Source organism: Lineus longissimus, chromosome 10 (genome assembly GCF_910592395.1).
Source record: "Lineus longissimus chromosome 10, tnLinLong1.2, whole genome shotgun sequence".
Lineage (NCBI taxonomy): Eukaryota > Metazoa > Nemertea > Pilidiophora > Heteronemertea > Lineidae > Lineus > Lineus longissimus.
Window position 1 is genome coordinate 9,177,359 of NC_088317.1, and position 19,263 is coordinate 9,196,621.

The 19,263-nt window shown below is 43.1% G+C and overlaps 3 protein-coding genes across 4 annotated transcripts in view; all 3 read right to left on the bottom strand.

Moving 5' to 3' along the window:
- LOC135494968 (diacylglycerol kinase delta-like) overlaps window positions 1–19,263 on the bottom strand; it is a 782,762-nt gene that overhangs the window by 302,160 nt on the left and 461,339 nt on the right. The window lies entirely within an intron of this gene.
- On the bottom strand, window positions 12,461–14,364 carry LOC135495003 (uncharacterized). Its single transcript, XM_064783389.1, has 3 exons — window positions 13,771–14,364; window positions 13,398–13,649; window positions 12,461–13,136 (listed from the first exon to the last, which is right to left on the bottom strand). Exons 1-3 carry the CDS (start codon window positions 14,362–14,364, stop codon window positions 12,705–12,707), a joined length of 1,278 nt encoding a protein of 425 aa, XP_064639459.1. The 3' UTR covers window positions 12,461–12,704.
- LOC135494970 (nuclear apoptosis-inducing factor 1-like) lies at window positions 15,770–19,195 on the bottom strand. Its single transcript, XM_064783340.1, has 4 exons — window positions 17,535–19,195; window positions 16,982–17,182; window positions 16,619–16,794; window positions 15,770–16,344 (listed from the first exon to the last, which is right to left on the bottom strand). The coding sequence occupies exons 1-2, from the start codon at window positions 18,042–18,044 to the stop codon at window positions 17,060–17,062; spliced, it is 633 nt and encodes a 210-aa protein (XP_064639410.1). The 5' UTR covers window positions 18,045–19,195; the 3' UTR covers window positions 15,770–16,344; window positions 16,619–16,794; window positions 16,982–17,059.

Genomic DNA, 19,263 nt, shown 5'->3' on the forward strand with positions numbered 1-19,263 from the left:
GGCTGTGCACCTATTCACCTGCATGTTGAATCGATTGACCGAGGAAACGATCCTCACACACTCGGACTATCGTGATCGCGCTAGCCAGATTCGGGAGCTGTACATGCAGGACATTCAAATGCGAGACAATGCCATCCTTGAACTGAAACAGCAACACTTGGCTGACACCGTGACAATTAAGGAACTTGGTGGCGAGTGGTTTCGTTGGTGGAGTACGTCTAATGAGTCAACCAAATGTCTGCAGGAGAAACTTGTTGCGACAATCAAGGAGAGTGAAGGCTACTGTGGAGAAGTCCATCGCCTGCAAAGGCGACTGTTTGTGCAGGAGAGGGTGCACTCAAAAACTGTTGAGAAATTAGAAGGTGAAATTTCTAAACTCAAAGATCATGTAGTCAGGTTAGAAACTGAGAGTATGTTGAACAGTATGGTCAAGGACAGTCTAGTTCATGAAGCTGCAGAGAAGGACAAGGAAATTACAGATTTGAAGTGTAAGTTAGGAAAGTTAACTGGCAAGGACATGTTAGAAAAAGTTGGGCAAAGTCCAGATGGTGTTATTGATGTTCGCAGTACTGCCACGAACAAGCGGTCAGCCCAGTATGTCAGAGTTGTCAAACCGGTCATACCATCGTCTAAAGCAAGCGAGAGGTCATTGAGTGAAAGGTCACTCGTTTTGAAGAGAGTCCTTGAGTTGGTTTCTTGCTCCAAATCTCCATCTGAGGAAGATCTTGTAGCGACTTTTACCCAGTTTGTTCGGGCAAATCCATCGATTACCATGGAAGCGTGTAAGGCAGCATCAGTCTGCAATGTTGCAACATTGTCACCAGGCGATTGTGTTGATTTGAAGGTCTTGTTGAAACTCCCTATGAGTAGGTTCCGAAATTTGAGGACGTTTCTTGGTAATAAGGGTGTGAATGTTTTCGCTAGTGAACCCCTCATGAGGGATGAAATGAGGGAACGGATTCCGATTGACTCTCTCATTGACGTTGGTATTGCCATGCTGCCCAAAAATGGTGGTTCTTCTGATACTTCACCTGTGGCCTTCTGTCGTGTAAAGGATCTCCAGGCATCAGTTGAAGATTTCTGTAGGCGAAACATGGCGTCAGTTGGTGAATTGGGGATGGTTCCATTTCCTGAGGAATTCAAAGACCAGGTCTTCTTGAAATTGGGGGGTGACAAGGGGGGTCCAGTTCAAAGCTTGTGATGCAATTGGTCAATTTTCCTAGATGCAATAGTGCAGAGAATACTGAAATTTTGGGCATGTTTGAGGCTTTCGATTCTTCTGATAACGTCTGGGAAATGTTTTCCCCTTTGCGGGAATGTGTTGGTGCTATCGATGGTCATTCTATTTCTCTACCTTCTCCGTTGACTGATAGCATTTTGAGGGTTTTTCTATTCGGTGACTATGCATGGTTGTGCAATATTTTAGGTCACCAAGGTGCAGGAAGTAGCTTTCCTTGTATCTTTTGCTTGTTGCCTCTCAACAAACTCCGAGAGAGTAGGGGCAAAGCTCACACTCCTTGTGTATATGATGATTTGTCTAAGGATTGGGTTCCAAATGTTGAAGGAAAGTTTGTTGCTAGGTCTTCGCACATGTACAAAGCCGATTTGGCTAGTTTCTTGAATGACAAAAGGAATCCAGAATGCAGAAGGTCTAACGGTAAATACCACAATAGTGTTGTTAGGGATATGCTTTTTCCGGTTCCCTTGGATCAGGTTGTTCCACCTCCCCTGCATATTTTCCTTGGATTAGTCAAAACTGCTTACGAGATGCTTGAGACTAAGTGTGTCAACATTGACCGTCTCAAGATGGCTGAGCATGAGAATGCAGAGGTTCAGAAACTCTACGATAGTTGGAAAGGTCTCACTGACAGTGTTGTCGACATTGATGATAAGCTATCTTGTGCTAAGTCAGACTTCTCTGACAAGGACAGTTTTGTCAAGGATTTGATGAAAAATAAGAGGAAAAACAGCGTCTTTCGAGCTAATTGTGCTAGTACTATTTGTGTTGTTCCACTGACAGATGAGGATGAGCCTGAAGGTTTCTGGGTTCAGTGTGACTTCTGTCATCGTCATGTCCATTCTAAATGTGCTGGTCTGAAAGCAAAAGGTGCAGATGTTGATGATCACGATGATGATGAGTTCAAGTGTTATCTATGTCAGGGTGTTCGTACAAAGGACAAGCTTGTTGATTTTCACAAGGCATCACTCAAAGCATCCAAGGCTGAGCTAAAGCAGGTAGAAAAGGAACACGCGAATCTCCATTCCAGGTTGGATGTGGTTTTTGCTAATGTAAAGAAGCACCAAGGTCATCTAGAACTTCAACTAAACAACGTGCTAGAAAAGGACTTACTTGTTTATAAACAGGCCTACCACAGCAATGCATTTATTGGTAATCATTGTCGCAAAATTATTGAAAAACCCCACGGCTTGGTCGGTGTTCTCAGTCAACACGGTTTCTCTGACATTCATGATAAGTATCTAGAATTGTTCAATCGAATGGCCAGGATCTATAATCTTATTTCATTCTCTCGCTTCCTCACTGAAGAGGAAATTCGAACACTCTCTGTTGAATGCTGGAGTTATGGTTCTTGGTTTCCAGTCAATTTTCCGTCTTGTTCTATAACCGTGAAATTTCACCTGCTTACATATCATATTCCTGACTTCGCGTTCAAGTGGAAAACTGTTGGTTTAATGGGTGAGCAGGGTGCAGAGAGCATCCACAAGCTTGTCAACCTCGACAATAGGACATATGCCTGTGTCAGGGATTCTGAACTTCAGATGAAGTTGTTGTATTCCAATCATGCCCTTCGCACTACTGCGAATCTAGGCAATTTGAAGAAGAGCGAGAGAACTTGCAAGAAAGTCTTGGAAACTGGCAAGGAATGTCCTGGTCGTCTAAAAAAGACTCTGGCTGGCACATACATACTGTGTGTATTGTTCATTTCCCTTTTGTTTGATTATTTACTGTAGATTTAGTTTCTAGTCTAATCTTGAACTGTGATTTTAATAAATTGAGCTTACAGTTCCACAATTTGACAACAATATTTGCGTATACTTTTAGTAAGAAGAATTGTTCATTTGTCTGTCACTTTTATTAAAAGAAAGTTAAAGTTGAAACTTCTATAGCAAGGAATATGAAGATGTGAACTTTGTATTATTATTTTTTTAATGTATGAGTCTATTGAATGTAAATTAAATGTATATTGTGAATAATTAATAATAATAATATTGTGTACATTGAAATCATGACTTTTTCATTTTTGTACTGGTACTGCCTTGATATGTTGTCCTCTGTGACTGTTGTCTCATCTCTCTTAATAACAAGGCCTCAAGCGGGATGAGACAACTACATCCCTTGTCTATGATAATAAAGGTTGTAACATATAATGTCCTCTGTGACTGTTGTCTCATCTCTCTTAATAACAATACCTCAAGCGGGATGAGAAAACTATATCCCTTGCCTATGATAATAAAGGTTGTAACATATAATGTCCTCTGTGACTGTTGTCTCATCTCTCTTAATAACAAGACCCCAAGCTGGATGAGACACCTACATCCCCTGCATATAAAAGATAGGTTGTGACATAATGTCCTCTGTGACCTTTGTCTCATCTCTCTTAATAACAAGGCCTCAAGCGGGATGAGACAACTACATCCCTTGCCTATGATAATACAGGTTGTAACATATAATGTCCTCTGTGACTGTTGTCTCATCTCTCTTAATAACAAGGCCTCAAGCTGGATGAGACAACTACATCCCTTGCCTATGATAATAAAGGTTGTGACATGTCCTTGGTGACTGTTGTCTCAACTTCACTCCCGGAATTACAAGACCCAAGGCTGGATGAGACACCCGTTGTCCTGCCTATGATATCATAGGTTGTGACCTGTCGATTTTTGCAACTAACTGTCTCATCTTGGTAGGCCTACAATAGGACACATTTGTCCTGCCTATATATACTATAGGTTAAGACCTGTTCTTTGCGACTATTTGTCTCATTTGTGTACAACAGGGCACCAATCTTTCATACCACAACATAAGTAATGGGCATGGCATTTTCAAATGACGACCATTCTTCACAACGAATAACGAAGTAGGCCCTTTTAAAATGCCTATTATTTGTCTTTGCCTGAGTGTAAACCTAATCTAATCACAGCCATACAAAGCTATGTTATATGCAGAATATTAAAATGCTTTTTTACAGAAGAATTGGTATCTGGGCTGAAACATAATAGAGGTGCAAACAATCATCAATATTTTTACAGAAAAACTCCATCAAAGTCATCTTTTATACACTACGCAGTGCAGGCCCAAGCCTATCCAAGATGGCAGCCGGAATATAATACACAAAGCTTGGTTCAGGTCAAGTTGGTTCTAATAAACGCATGCAATCTTAATTACTACTAACACAATTAAGGGGAATACATGGGTGGATTCAGGCCTTTATGTAATCCTTAAGCGGTTGGGGTGAGGAACTGGGTTGTTTATTGGGGTAGCAATTAACACCTTCATGCCAGCACCTCCCTAAAAAGCGGCATCTGGTGCCGTTTGATTAAACTTGCGTTTCTATTCTAGCTGAAACAGCTGTGTAATACAGTCTCTTGATTGTGACATGAGGCATGATGATCTCTTACATCAGCCTCTTCTCTCAGATGAATCAGGCTACAATGCGGTCTCTTTCTAGATTGTGACACGAGGCATGATGCCATCTCATGCATTGCCCTCTCCGCTCATATCAATTAGGCTACAATGCGGTCTCTTACTTGATTGTGACATTAGGTATGATGCCGTCTCTTGCATCACCCTCTTCTCTCATATCAATCAGGCTACAATGCGGTATCTTACTTGATTGTGACACGAGGCATGATGACGTCTCTTGCATCACCCTCTTCTCTAATATCAATAAGGCTACAATGAAGTCATACTTGATTGTAACATCAGGCATGTTGCCCAGCTCTTACATCACCCTCTTCAATCATACCCATCAGGCCACAATGTCAATGCGGTCACTTACTTGATTGTGACATCACCCTCTTGCTCTCTTCTCTATCCTATCAAGCTACAATGCCGTCTCTTACTTAAATGTGACATCTAGCTATGATGCAGTCTCTTATATTACCCTGTTGGCTTATATCTGTCAGACTACAATGCAAGCCCTAGATTGTGACATCAGGCTTTGCAGTCTCTTACACCTCCCTCTTATATCAACCAGGCAACAGTACGGACTCTTGCCTGGAAGTGAATGAGCCAAATTTTGACCATCTTGGTTGTAATGATCCTTAATTAATGTCACCAGGTAAATTCATCAGCTTAAAGGTACCTTCATAACCGCCAGTTTGATACTAGCACATATTGTCCTTTATCAACTCATAGGAATGTTCAATGCAGTATTGATTGTTACTGGTGGTCTACTAGTGCGGTTCCGGCAACCACCCAATTGTTTTAGTCTTACCTTTCACGAATTGGCTCCATGGTCGTGGCATTCACCGGGCAATGAAAGTCGCCTTTCTCTAGCCCGTCATCTACATATGTACATGCACAAAGCCTACAGGCCAAGCACTGAGACAGACTGGCTGCCTCGGGACTGCGGTTTTATTTGAAGAGTGGAGTTAGAGGGGAAGCATGCAATGGTTAGGATAGCTGCATAATAAGGCCTGCAACATTTAAAGAGAAAACATCAGAAGGGAACCAAGTAACCTTATGATTAGTCCTGATTAACCCTGATTAGTCATAATGACACCAAAGACTACCAGTAGTCAGAAATCCCCATTAGAAATTGGTGCATCTTACCCACTGCATATTGCCTCGACCTTGAGTAACAGTAAAATGGCATCAGCACTGCCGACTGTTCGTGTGCACTAAATTAATCATCAGCTCCACTTCGGGGTAGTATACACGTAGGACTATAAATCCATGAAAGCTCCACCCTCGGTCCAGCAGCCTACCGATTACCGATATCTACATCGCAAGAGTCACCACTATAGAGTCACCACTTTGGGATGATGACATGAGACGAATTCCCAGGGGAAAATGCGGTACTGGATAAAATCTTTCATACATGTAGAGTGATTTCATGTGATGTCATCACGTTCCATGCTGGAAGAACAGACAAATGTAATGATGGTCTTGCTACAATTGGTATTGTGACATCAGATGGAATTAAAAGTGTCCCAGTGTTGATTACGAGAGATATTATGTCGCCGATCAACCAACCTGGTTGGAATACATGTGACTCGCTCTACCAAAACTAGGCGCTTGTCGCATCTGAACTCGACAGGTTGATACGGACTTGTTGTTGATTTCCCTATTGTAGACCTTTTGTGAAATCTATTACAAACTGATTTGGTCACATTTCACAAAAGGTCTACAATAAGGAAATGAACAACAAGTCCGTATCAACCTGTCAAGTTCAGATGCGACAAGCGCCTAGTTTTGGTAGAGCGGGTCACACATGTACATATATGCCGTATTTAGAAGGACTGGAGCTAGCTGATGACTTTTGTGATAAAAAGAGTTCATTGTAGACGTGCTAATCGGTGCAGATTGCGCATGGAAATTCTTCGAAGGAGAATGTGTACGGGGGATTGACCTACGGTCATCTTTCCAACGTTGGCGCATTGTTGGTTGGTGCACTGAGTTGTGATCCTTCGATTGTTGCAACGGATAGTATAGTGCATTGTTGTGTTACTAGGCCAGTGATCGCTGATTCATGTCGAGTGTTATCCAATCATGAGCTGGATGATAACATATCAGCGTTGTTTTGCAGCAGTGATTTGGACGTTCGTGACGTCATGAATGACGTGGATAGTATGGATGATGTCTTCAAGACAATATACGTACCATGAACAGACCGAACATGAAATGGCCAGGGCCATTGTGCTCACCTCATGTGGAGGAAAGATGGATAAAGAGCATGGTATTGTGTCATGTAGTGTTAGGTTTGATGTAGGTCCAAGCAATTACAATTTCCCCAAAATGGCCAATTTACAGTACATTCGACCTCTGTGACCTTGAAAAGTAGGTCAAATCAAAGAAGACCCGGGTGACACATTGAATGGTTGTTAGAATTAGATCTACCTATGATATAAAATTGGTGCCAATCGGGCAAGTCATTACTAGCAATAATGGCATTTTGAAGAATTTAGGATTTGGCCCCCTCCCTGCAGGCCAAACGGCAAATCAGATCGCACCAAACTTCAGTACCTGAGATCACCTGACCAAGGGGTACATGTGTACTTAATTTGTGATCAATAGTCATTGCAGTTAAGAAACGTGCCATAGTTACGGCCCGACGGCGAATTTATGCCATTTGACCTCTTTGACCTTGACAAGAAGGTCAAATTAAAAACATGTGTGACATATACTGTATCGTGGTTAGATGTACCCATGATATCAAATTGGTGGCAATCGGGCAAGAAGTTAAGGAATAATCACATTTTTAAGGTTTTTAGATTTTGCCCCCTGGTGGTCAAGTGGTGAATCATATTGGACCAAACTTTGGTCCCCGAGATCACCTGACTAAGGGGTAAATGTTTACCAAATTTGGTATCAATAGTCATTGCAGTTTAGAAACGTGCCATCGTTACATCCTAACGGCCGATTTACACCATTTGACCTCTGTGACCTTGAAAAGGAGGTCAAATAAAAAACCCGGAGGATATATGATGCACCTTTGCTAGAAGTACCTACCATATTTTTTTCAAAATTTCCCGACTACTATTAAGGGAGATATTGCATATTTTCACTTTTAACATTTGGCCCCCTGGTGGCCGAACCATGAAACGAATCGGACCGAAACTTGGTCTCCAAGGTGTCATTACATAAGGGTACATGTGTACCAAGTTTCAACTCAATAGCTCTAACAGTTACGAAACGTGCCCTGCTAACGGACGACGGACGACGACGGACGACGACGGACGACGACGACGACGACGACGACGGACGACGGACGCCACGGTATGGGATAAGCTCACCTCTGCTAAGAGGTGAGCTAACAAGGATGGAAAGTACTACGTGACACGTCCCTCTTCCATGAAAAGAGGATCATAAGGAGTTGCCGTCTAACCTACAGTTGAGTAGGAGTCATTTGGAACACTTCATGAGTCGTCTCCGAAAGGAGAACTTACTTGATACATATTGCGGCGTGATGCAGGAACACATGGATAAAGGCTACATTGAGGAAGTGAAGGACGATCCCTGGGACGAGCACCAGTCTCACCTTTTGCCTCATTTCTACGTTCTCAAAGAATCTGAAACCCAAGGTTGCGGATTGTATATGCTGCGAATGCCGGTCGTGTGTGCCTCAATGATTGCTGAGTGACAAGGCCATGTCTGTTGCGAAGCTGACAAGACCTTTTGTTGATGTTTGTGCTCGGAAGATTGCTATTGTTGCAGATATTGCCCGAGCTTTCTTGTCAATTCGCTTGCTTGAAAGGGACAGGAATTTTTCAAATTCCTGTGGTTTCGGAACAATGACCCCACTCAAGATATCATTGTATACCGCTACACAACTGTAGTTTTCGGAAATACATCTTCTCTCATTTCACTTGACATTGTTTTTGAACACCAGTTGGAACAACAATGCAAGTCCGAAGTTGTTACAGACATGGATTGGAAGTTGCACATGGACAATTTGGTCACCGGTGTGAACAATGATAATCAGGCCGTGAACTATTCTTACACCTCACGCGACCTCACACGACAATATGCGCAAAGGAGGGTTCAATAGAGATGTTATCAACTTCGGCTGATTTGTCACACATTACGGAACTTGAAGGAACTTAAAACAATAGTACAACAGTGAGTGTTCTGGGTATGATGTCAAATGCTGAAATTGACTAACTTCGTTTCCAAAGAAGTCTCTAGTTCCAGTTTACACTGCAAAAGTGACAAAGCGCAGTGTACTGTCAGGGGGGAGCGTGTTTGACCCTCTGGGACTCGTGGTCGATTGATAAGGTCAAAGGTTGGAGATCAATTGCCAGTGATCTTGAGGTGATTTCAGATATTGAATTTCCGCGATGGTACAGGTTTGATCGTAAACGTCCTGTGCAGATCCATGCATTTTGTTATGCCAGTCTTAGTGCATTGTGGAACTGTAGCTTTTCTGCGGCAAGGGAAATGTATCAGTTTGGTTGGGTCAAAGAGTAAGATTGTCAGTAAACATTCATGAGTGAAAACTACGATTCCGCAGTTGGAATTATCAGCGATGGTACTTTGTTCTAAGTATGTGGACAATATGTTAAAATGAATTGATTACCCACAGCTGGATTTTAATTATTAGACTGATTCCGAGATCAGTTTCTTCTGGTTGAAATCTGATAATCAGCTGAAACGATCGACATCAACCAAAGTGAATGCAATTTAGGAAATATCGGATATCAGGAACTGGAGGCACGTGAAAGGTAATCTAGTATCTCGCTGATGCAACACGCAGGCATTGAAATCGTCTCTATTGTGGCGAACAGGCCCCAAGTGGTGGACGGAATGTGAGGCGCAGAGACGATGGTTGCTGCAGCATTAGAGTATGAGCAAGTATCACTCGGAAATAAGGGACATAAGCTAGCTCATTGATGCCAAGTGCTTCAGCAGTCAAGAGCGATTGTTACGTGTCACCGTGTACGTGATGAGATTTGCTGGAATGTTCGCAGTTCGTGGTGTCATAACTGTACAGAAGATCAACGGTGGTGAAGCACTCTGGGTAAAATCGATAGAGGGAGCACATTTCTCAGAGTCATTGAATTATTTGATGCATGACAAGACTGGTGTCAGATGTGCGACAGTTGAATTTAGTCGTCGATTGAAATGGATTAGTTCGCGAAACCGGGAGATTACGTAAGGCGCTGTCAATGGACAGAAATGCTTGCATGCCAATATTCTTGTCTCAAAAATGTTGGTTTTAAAAGTTAGTGATCAGGAAGGCACAGGAACACATTATGCATGATGGCCTTGGGTCAACTGTCGTAGCAGTCAGGCAAAAGTATTGGATACCTGCAACTCTAGTGGAAGTGAGGGCGAACTTGCGTCATTGTAAGTGTAAACACACGACTGGATCTGCATACTTGTTACCCCTCAGTCCAGATCTATCGGAGTTTCGCGTGGATGCATCGAAACCGTTTCGAAACATTGGAATGGACTTCACTAGACATTTGATTGTGAAAGTAAACCCAGGTCAATACCGCAAAGTGTATGTCTGCCTGTTCACTTGTTTGGGAACAAGATGCGTAATCTTGAATAAGTTAGTGACTTAACCGCTGACGCATTCACGCAGGCCTTAAGAAGGCATTGTGCTACATTTTCAGTTCCGGATATGCGCCTTTCAGACGATGCATCGAATTTCAAGAGCGGTAATGAATAAATAAAAAAGTTGTTGGATGTTGTGGCAAGTTCACCGGTGCAGGGGCCTTATTCATGAAGCCTTCTTAGGGGTTAGTAAGCGTTTACGAAGTCGTACACCGCTCGTAGTGTGCTTTTATCGATTTGCGTCATATTCACAAAGGACTCGTTACTTCAATCGACCTCGTAATGCGTTACTAAAATTACGTGAGGTGTTTTAGGCTTCGTTGAGTGTTTGTAAATAGTTTGAAACACTTGTACGCTACAATCATGGCAGCTGGTTTTATTGGAAGAGGTTGAGGCCAGACGGGCTTTACGGCGGCAGCGTGTGTTTAGAGACAGATTACAACCACTCGACGTCTACGATGACGTATATTTATATCAGCGGTACCGGATGACTCGACCAGTCCTCCTTGAAATCATCGACCTGTTAGTAGGTGAGATTGCCCCAGCCACCATGCGATCACGTGAAGTACCAGCAACTCTCCAGGGGCCTTATTCATGAAGCCTTCTTAGGGCCTAGTAAGCACTTACGTATTACTAGGTCGTTATTAGCGAATTACGCGGTATTCACGAAGCACCCGTAACTTCAATCTATTTCGCAAGTCGTTACTAGTGTTACGTGAGGTGTTCGGGCTTCTTAGCGTGTTATCAGTCCATGCTTAGATAGTTGGACACATTTTTACACAAGGAGCATGGCTGCGGCGTTGATTGTGTTGGAAAATTTGGAAGCAAGGCGGGCTTTACGACGGCAGCGTGTGTTTAGAGATCGTCTACAACCGCTTGACGTCTATGATGACGTAGATTTGTACAGACGATACCGGATGACTCGGCCGGTCCTTCTCGAAGTTATCGACCTGTTGCAGGATGACATTGCCCCGTATACGCTGCGCTCGCACGCCGTTCCAGCAACTCTCCAAGTTTGCGTTGCGCTTAGATATTTTGCTACTGGCAGTTTGCAGTTGGACAATGGAGACATGTCAAATGGCTTGAGTCAACCTACGATATCAAGGATTATTACCAGAGTTGCAACTGCTTTGCAGGGTAAAGCAAAACATTTCATAACATATCCTCGAACAGCTGCTGAGCAAGAACGTCAGAAGGAAGGATTTTATACAGAACGCCATCGGATTCCGAACGTTATTGGCTGCGTAGATGGATCCCTTATTCCGATCAAATGTCCATCCGTAAACGAGAATGCATACGTGTGCAGGAAACAGTGGCATGCCATTAATGTGCAGGGGATTTGTACTTATGATTTGAAATTTTCAAATATAGTAGCCCGATGGCCAGGTGCCACCCATGATGCGTTTATCTGGTCCAACTGCAATTTAAAGGTGAAGATGGAACGCGGACTGAATGATGGAGGATACTTGCTCGGTGACAGTGCCTACCCACTTAGACCCTGTCTCATGACCCCAGTCTCCCGCCCAGCAGATGCAGCGGACAGACAATACAACGTTCACCACAGGCGAGTACGAAACATCATTGAACGAAGCTTTGGAAGATGGAAAAACCGATGGAGGTGCTTGCACAAAGAAGGTCAATTATGTCCTTATTGGTGAATCAGGAGAGATCGCCAGTTTCTAGACACCGACAGCACCTGTCTGCAAATGGCTATTATAGCCATTCTCAGACAGTGCTGCAGCATTTCACCCCATAACATTGCTGCATAGACTGCTTTGTAGTACAAGTTCCATTTCGATTTCGACTGACTTTCCCCATTCTCATTTCTTTAATAAGATGCCTTTTTTGCAGGTGGAACTCTTCGATTAAGCCCCGAGAAGTGTTGCTCGGTGATCATTGCAACATCTGTGCTACATAACATCTGTGAAAACCACGGCCTCCCTGTCCCAAACGACCCACCAGCCAATGTGGATAATCCCGATGATGACGTCAACAATAGACCAATCCTCGATGTCGATGTCGAAGAAAGAGGTGTTGGAGAAAGGGCACGCTTGATAGATCAGCATTTCAGGAATATGTAGTATGTATTGAAAACAGAACTTTATTTCCAATTAACCCAAACATTTTAATTGATGTGTACAACCAAAATGGTGGTACATGTAACAAGAGACGTTTTCAACATCATGTTACAATCAACAACGATATACAGTAAGGTTGTAGAGCATTTGATTACTGGCGAGACTGCCAAACTACAATTCCAACGATCTTCTTTCATCAACAAATAAACATCATGTTTGTACAGAACAATGTACTGTGATCAAGGTATAAATTCATACCAACAACCAACACGATTTTGATGAAAGCACAATCTTATCAGTTATTCCTTACTTCACTATCTATCTAACAAACAATGTAGCAGTTATACAGCAACAACATCACTTTAAAATTGCGTGATATATGTAGGTCACTCTCCTTTGGCCATTTTTTCAAGTACAGAGAATGCCGATGACCTGGACTTGTACTCCTTTGGTTTTGAGCCAGTTGTCTGGGATTCGCTGGTTTCCGTAACAGCATCCACTAGTACCTCCAATAGCCATACTGCCTTTTTTGCGAGATGAACCTTTGTTTCTTCCAGATGAAGCCGTTGTTCTTCCACGTCAAGTCGCTTGCTCTCGATTTTGACCCGTTCCTTCTCCACATCAATTAGTTCAACGGCATGTGAAAGCTTCTTATCTGCGAGAGACAAACCAGTTGAAGACGCCTTGGAAGAGCCAGCAGTGGGACGACAGCTCTTGGGTTGTCGGGCAGGACTTGGCGGCGGTGAAGGGGATCGGGTGTCATCTTCTGAGCTGCTATCGTTCGGGCGCGTGACGGTTGCTGTAACCTTACGAATTCTCTGGAAAATACATTTGATAGACTTAAATGCAAAAAGCCATTAAACATGAGTGAGGTCTTAGTATGTCTTTAGTTGTTATTTACTTCCTTCTCATATAGAAGGCCAGTACTGAAACGGGCACGTCAGGAGATACGTTTTCTTTCCTAATAACGACACAAGCAAATGAGAAAAAGCATTGCACAGATCGTTGTGCAGCCACCTGGAAAGTTGCGATCTTCCCTTATCACTGCTTATGCCTCCAGTAATCAAAGTCCTATTTACCTCGGGTGATTTCCGCAATTCAGCGGTATGGAATGTATACAATGACTTCTTTGCTGCGACAGACAAACCAGTTGAAGACGCCTTGGAAGAGCCAGCAGTGGGACGACAGCTCTTGGGTTGTCGGACAGGACTTGGCGGCGGTGAAGGGGATCGGGTGTCATCTTCTGAGCTGCTATCGTTCGGGCGCGTGACGGTTGCTGTAACCTTACGAATTCTCTGGAAAATACATTTGATAGAATTAAGTATTGAATGCTATGTAAGGATGAAATATCTCGTCAAGAGCCAAGCGCCTAAGATGGCACTTTTGAATCTGCAGACAAATCGGGCGAAATGTAATGCAGGAAACTGGAGCGCCCGCAGACGACCAACCTACCTTCGATTTTTGAAGTGAGAGTGACGCATTCTGATCGAAATAAGAAATTTCGTCATCATCGGCTTCTGTGACAGACGAGGAAAACGGGTATTGCTGGTTCATGTCATCTTCAGGTAGGTCCAGCTCTTCTGTGTCCATACCAGTAGCGATTCCTTGTATCATTTCGACACCGATTAGGCCTACGATCCTTTGCTCGAGTTGCGTCAACTCGGACATATCATCGCCAAGGGGTTTGTTCCCGGTCCGCTTGGTCAGTACATTGATTTTTGCAGCCTTCTGTTTTGCCTTCGATTTCAGGTCATGCCATTTATGGTGAACTGCTTCGATCGTTCTCCGGACGCTTGCCACACTGTTGATCTTAAGGGTTATTTCTTTCCACGTGTCGGACTTCCGCTTCAGCGTAATGACATCCGAAAACTTGCTGCTGATCACGGACCACTTCGATTCCAAGAGATCAACTAACTTTATAATTTCATTTGGGGAAAAATTCACACCCCGTTTCCTCTTTCCTTCCTCGGGTGGTGGGACAACGGTCTTCTTTCCTTCCTCGGGTGGTGGGACAATGGTCTTCCTCTTCTTATTGGTTTTCTCCATGATGTTGTCAGGGTGGCGAATATCCATCAAATGATGGTAAGCACGTCCAATTACTGTATAAATACTCGATGCCCCTATTACAAACAGTCAATGAGGTGAGCTCAAGTGGATTACGTAACAATTCTATACAGATCACCTCAAGTGCGTACCTGATAATATTTCCCTACGAAGGGTTTAATAAGTAATACGGTAATAAATCGATGATAATGCTTTGTGAATAAGACGTAGTGTCTTACTTGGCAGTTACTAAAGTCTTACTACGAGCCACGTAAATCGTTATTAGTAACAATTTTACGAAGGCTTCATGAATAAGGCCCCAGGTCTGTGTTGCACTCAGATTTTTTGCTACCGGCAGTTTTCAACTTGCATGGCTAGTGGCTTGAGTCAACCTACCATATCAAGGATTGTGACCAGAGTTTCCTCTGCTTTAGAAGCTAAAGCACAGCAGTTTATAGTGTTTCCTCGAACGGCTGCCGAGCAAGAGCGTGAGAAAGAGGGTTTCTACTCTGAACGCCATCGGATTCCGAATGTCTTTGGCTGTATAGATGTTCACTTATTCCAATTAACTGTCCCTCCGTAAACGAGGCGTCTTATGTATGCAAGAAACAGCGAGATGCCATAAATGTGCAAGGAGTCTGTTCGCATGACTTGAAATTCACTAATATCGTTGCCCGTTGGCCAGGTGCCACACACGATGCGTTTATCTGGTGTAACTGCAGCTTAAAGGCGAAGATGAAACGTGGACTACTGGATGATGGTGGATACCTGCTAGTTGACAGTGCCTATCCTCTCAGACCCTACCTAATGACCCCTGTATCCCACCCAGAAGATGCTGCAGATAGTTGATATAACGTTCACCACCGGCGAATTCGAAGCATCATTGAACGAACATTCGGAAGATGGAAAAACAGATGGAGGTGCTTACACGTAGAAGGTAAGCCCCTGAATAATGTACACTCATTATCATATTATGCAATTCCGGAGATTGCATCTAGGACCAGTCGCTTAAACAATGGAATTATATACTTACACATGTATTCCAAATGTTTGCTATTTTTTCAGGTGGAACCCTCCAATTTCGACCCGAAAAGTGTTGCTCAATTATCATTGCGACTGCCGTGTTACATAACATGTGAAAACCATGGACTTCCCGTTCCTCGTAATCCACCCGCCAACGTGGACAATCCCGATGTCGACAAAAACCCTCTAATTGGTTTCGCAGACAACGAGACGGGCGTGGACGCAAGGACAAGAATCATAGATCAATATTTTAAGAATATGTACGTATTTTTTACTTATTTTATTGCCAAATAAACAACCGAACCATCACCAATTACTGCTTGGGAGAAATATGTGTGTTTGGCCAGAACAACGGATAAACAACAAAATTATGTAGATCCACCATAACACATGAATGTTTTGAAGAAATAAACTATGATATCTACCATAACACATGATTGTTTTGAAGAAAAAAACTATGATAAGCAATTACATATCTCGCAGAGTAGGTTACACTTGTAGTAGGCTACAACTCAGTCACCTAGGGCAGATGTAGAACCCAGGCACAATTGTCCGTAATATTTCGGCAGTGTTAACAAGTTTACCATGAAGGAATCACTCTCCTTTGCCCTGTCTAGATCTGTGTTCCATCAGTTTTGGACCAATATCCTCCGATTCACTGGCTTTCGTGACTAGTAAATCCAAAAGATGCACAGCCTTTTTAAAGATATCAACTTTTGTTTCTTCCAGGTGAAGCCTTCTTTCTTCAACATCAAGTTGCTTCTTCTCAACTTCTACCCGCTCCTTCTCTACCACGACTACTTCAGCCGCATAGGAAAGTTTCCTTTCTGCTGCAGATCCCATGGATGAACCAGCCTTTCCTGATCGCCGGAAAGAAGAATATGAAGCTGAAGGAACGTCACCATCCGAGATGTCATCGACAGGATGAGTGATGAATAGCGCTACAACTCGACGATTTGTCTGAAATGTTGACGAAATTAAAATCATGTTAATCTTAATAGTAAAATTCTTATGTAGTTCATTTCTTGACCACTCAAACTTTTTGGGGTGTGGGATGTTCTGTCAACTGCAGCGTTCGTCTGTCTGTCGGTCGGTACGTTTCCTGTTCTAGCCGAGTAATTTGGGGGAAAGGGAGATGTGAAATTAGAACACTTCCCCCTTCCTTAAATACGTAGATGCACAAACACCACTTCTTGGGCCATCCCGCTAAATTAGTAATTTTTTTCTGTCTTACCTTTGGTGATCCCGACAGTAAAGTACAGATGACGTTCTTTCTAGGACAGAAGAACCACGCTTTGAAGATTGCAAGCTGCAGCGTTGTGGTGGTGGAGTAGGAGAACGGACGGCTTCATCGGAGTTGACATCATCACGGCGTGTCATGGTACATGAAGCTCTCTTATTTCGAGCAGCCTGAAAAATAAGATCCATTGTGACTGATTACATGCAAAAAATACAAATTGTTTGCTTCATGCATTAGTTTATAGGCTTTTATGATTATAAAGCTAATTATTTAGCGCTTAAAATACAATATCACCAATATTTAAGGGATAAAATTGAGCAATCAGTCTTTAACATGGGTGAAGTAAACACTACTTACAGTCAGTGATTTCTGCAAATCTACATGAGCGGACATCTTTGCTGGAAGAGGAGAATCTCCCATGGACTCCATAAACGATCAGGAGACGGGACCCTTATGTGGTCGCACACGATTCCTTGGTGGTGGAGAAGGAGAACGGACGTCTTCATCGTAGACGGCAATGTCTAGGGAGGCAATGGTATCTATTTCGTTTCGAAGTTCCTGTAAATTCAATTTAGTGGTTGAAAGTGATATCAAAGATAGGAGGGTTTGTTACATTCGATCGAAACAGCCATGTGTAGTCAACAGTTGGGCCATATTATCGAATCAACATCGTTACAATATCAGGTTGTAGTGGTTGGGGGAGGGGTAGGGGTCCTCACTCGAGATTTTTGTATGATGCAGTTCGGGAGATTTATTTACCATTTTCGACATGGCATACCAGTTTTACCCGTGGCAAAAAGAAGTATGCGTTATGCCAGTCACTTTTTTCTTGCCATGGGGGTACTAAATCATTCTCTAGACTCGGCCATCTTTGAAACGTGTCTTTGAACACTGGTTGCCAACAACTTACTTGTTCTGATATCCGCGTTTCGAAATCGAAGTCGCGGTCCTCGTGGTTGTCATGGTCCCCGGAGACAGGCTCTTCTGTATTTATGCCGCCAGTGATTCCCTCAATCATTTCAGTCCCGATGAGTCCTGCAATCCTTTCCTCCAATTCCGTTAGCTGAGGAATGGCATCTTCCAATGGCACGTTGCCAGTTTTTGACAACATCTTTTTTACATAGACGGCCTTTTGTTTGACTTTTGATTTCATATCGTCCCACTTGTGCCGAATGCTTTTGTTTGTTCTAAGTACTGTGCCAACGATGTTCACTCTTCGCGTTATGTCACTCCACACATCCTGCTTTCGCTTCAATGTAATCACATCTGAAAACTTGTCATTAATAACCCTCCAATTCTTTTCCACAAGACTAACACACTTTAGAACTTCGGTGGGGGAAAACTTCGGCTGACAGCTGTTAAAAATGGTGTCATCCTCGTCATCTCGCGGGACGAGAGTTTTTCTCCTCTTCGGTCCCATCACGCTTCTTGCAAATTCCGGGAAATAATGGTGTATAGAGCTTGTGGTGTCCCTGTATATAGGTCTATTACAGTGACGACATGCTCAATTGTATTTCATAATACATCAATGACTCACCCCGGCCAAAGTGCTCAACCGCGCAAAACAACGTGAGCGTTACGAGAGGTGAAGTAAGTAAGGCATTAGGAGAAGCATAAGAATGCTTTGTGAATACCACGTAATGACTTATTACATAGTTACAAAAGTCTAAAGCCTAGTTCATACTCCAACGCACGACCGCCGGCGACCGACGCACGATCAAATTCTCGACGCTGACGTTGTGGTGTTGATTCATACTTTCGCGTGCGACGGCGATGGCCATCGGCGTCCGGAAGCGCGTTCGGTCGGCGTGCGATATTAAAGAGTTCAACAAATTTTAACTCTCTGCGTCCGATCGCGGCGTCGTACCAATGAATGATCACTTTTCTGGTCATGGGACCAATGACTCATGTTTATGCATATTTTCAAAGGCGCCTAGATGGGGAATGGGAATTGATTACGTCGTTTTACGCTTGAGCTTCCTCACATAACGAAGTTAAAATGTCGGACGCAAAAGAGCTACTAATATGTGAAGTAAAACGTTACAAATGTCTTTATGACATTTCCAGATCCGACAACAAGGACAGCCTGAAGAAGGAAAATGCGTGGCGGGCAATTGGAGCAGCTCTTGGCAAAGACAGTGAATATCTTCCTGTTGTTTATTCACTTTGTTTATGAGACTTGCCTTTTTACGTCGTTTTGAGTCGATTGTGGCATACATCATGTATATTGGCCAGTACCAATGCATTGAGTTAGCAGTCTTTACACCCTCATTGTAGGCCCATGTGTTTTTGCGGTGCTAGATACAATGTGAAGATTTATATAACCCGACGAGTGTCTCTATTGAAAGGAGATTTATTGTATGAGACATGGGACTAATAGTTTGGCCGCCTCAATAATGGAAATGTAGTTTTTAACAAAGGGGGCCTATTGAAGTATAGCCCCCAAGTCCCGTCATTCAGTCAGTCACACTGTAATCTTATAGAATGATAATCACAATGCCCCACAGGACGATGGTACTCACGCGAGTTTGCAGTGATTTATTGCCCCCCCCCCTCCCCCATTATGAGCAGGGGAAGTTGCCCACTGACGCGAATTTTGCTAGATTTCAAACACATTTCATTAAAATACTGAAGGAAGC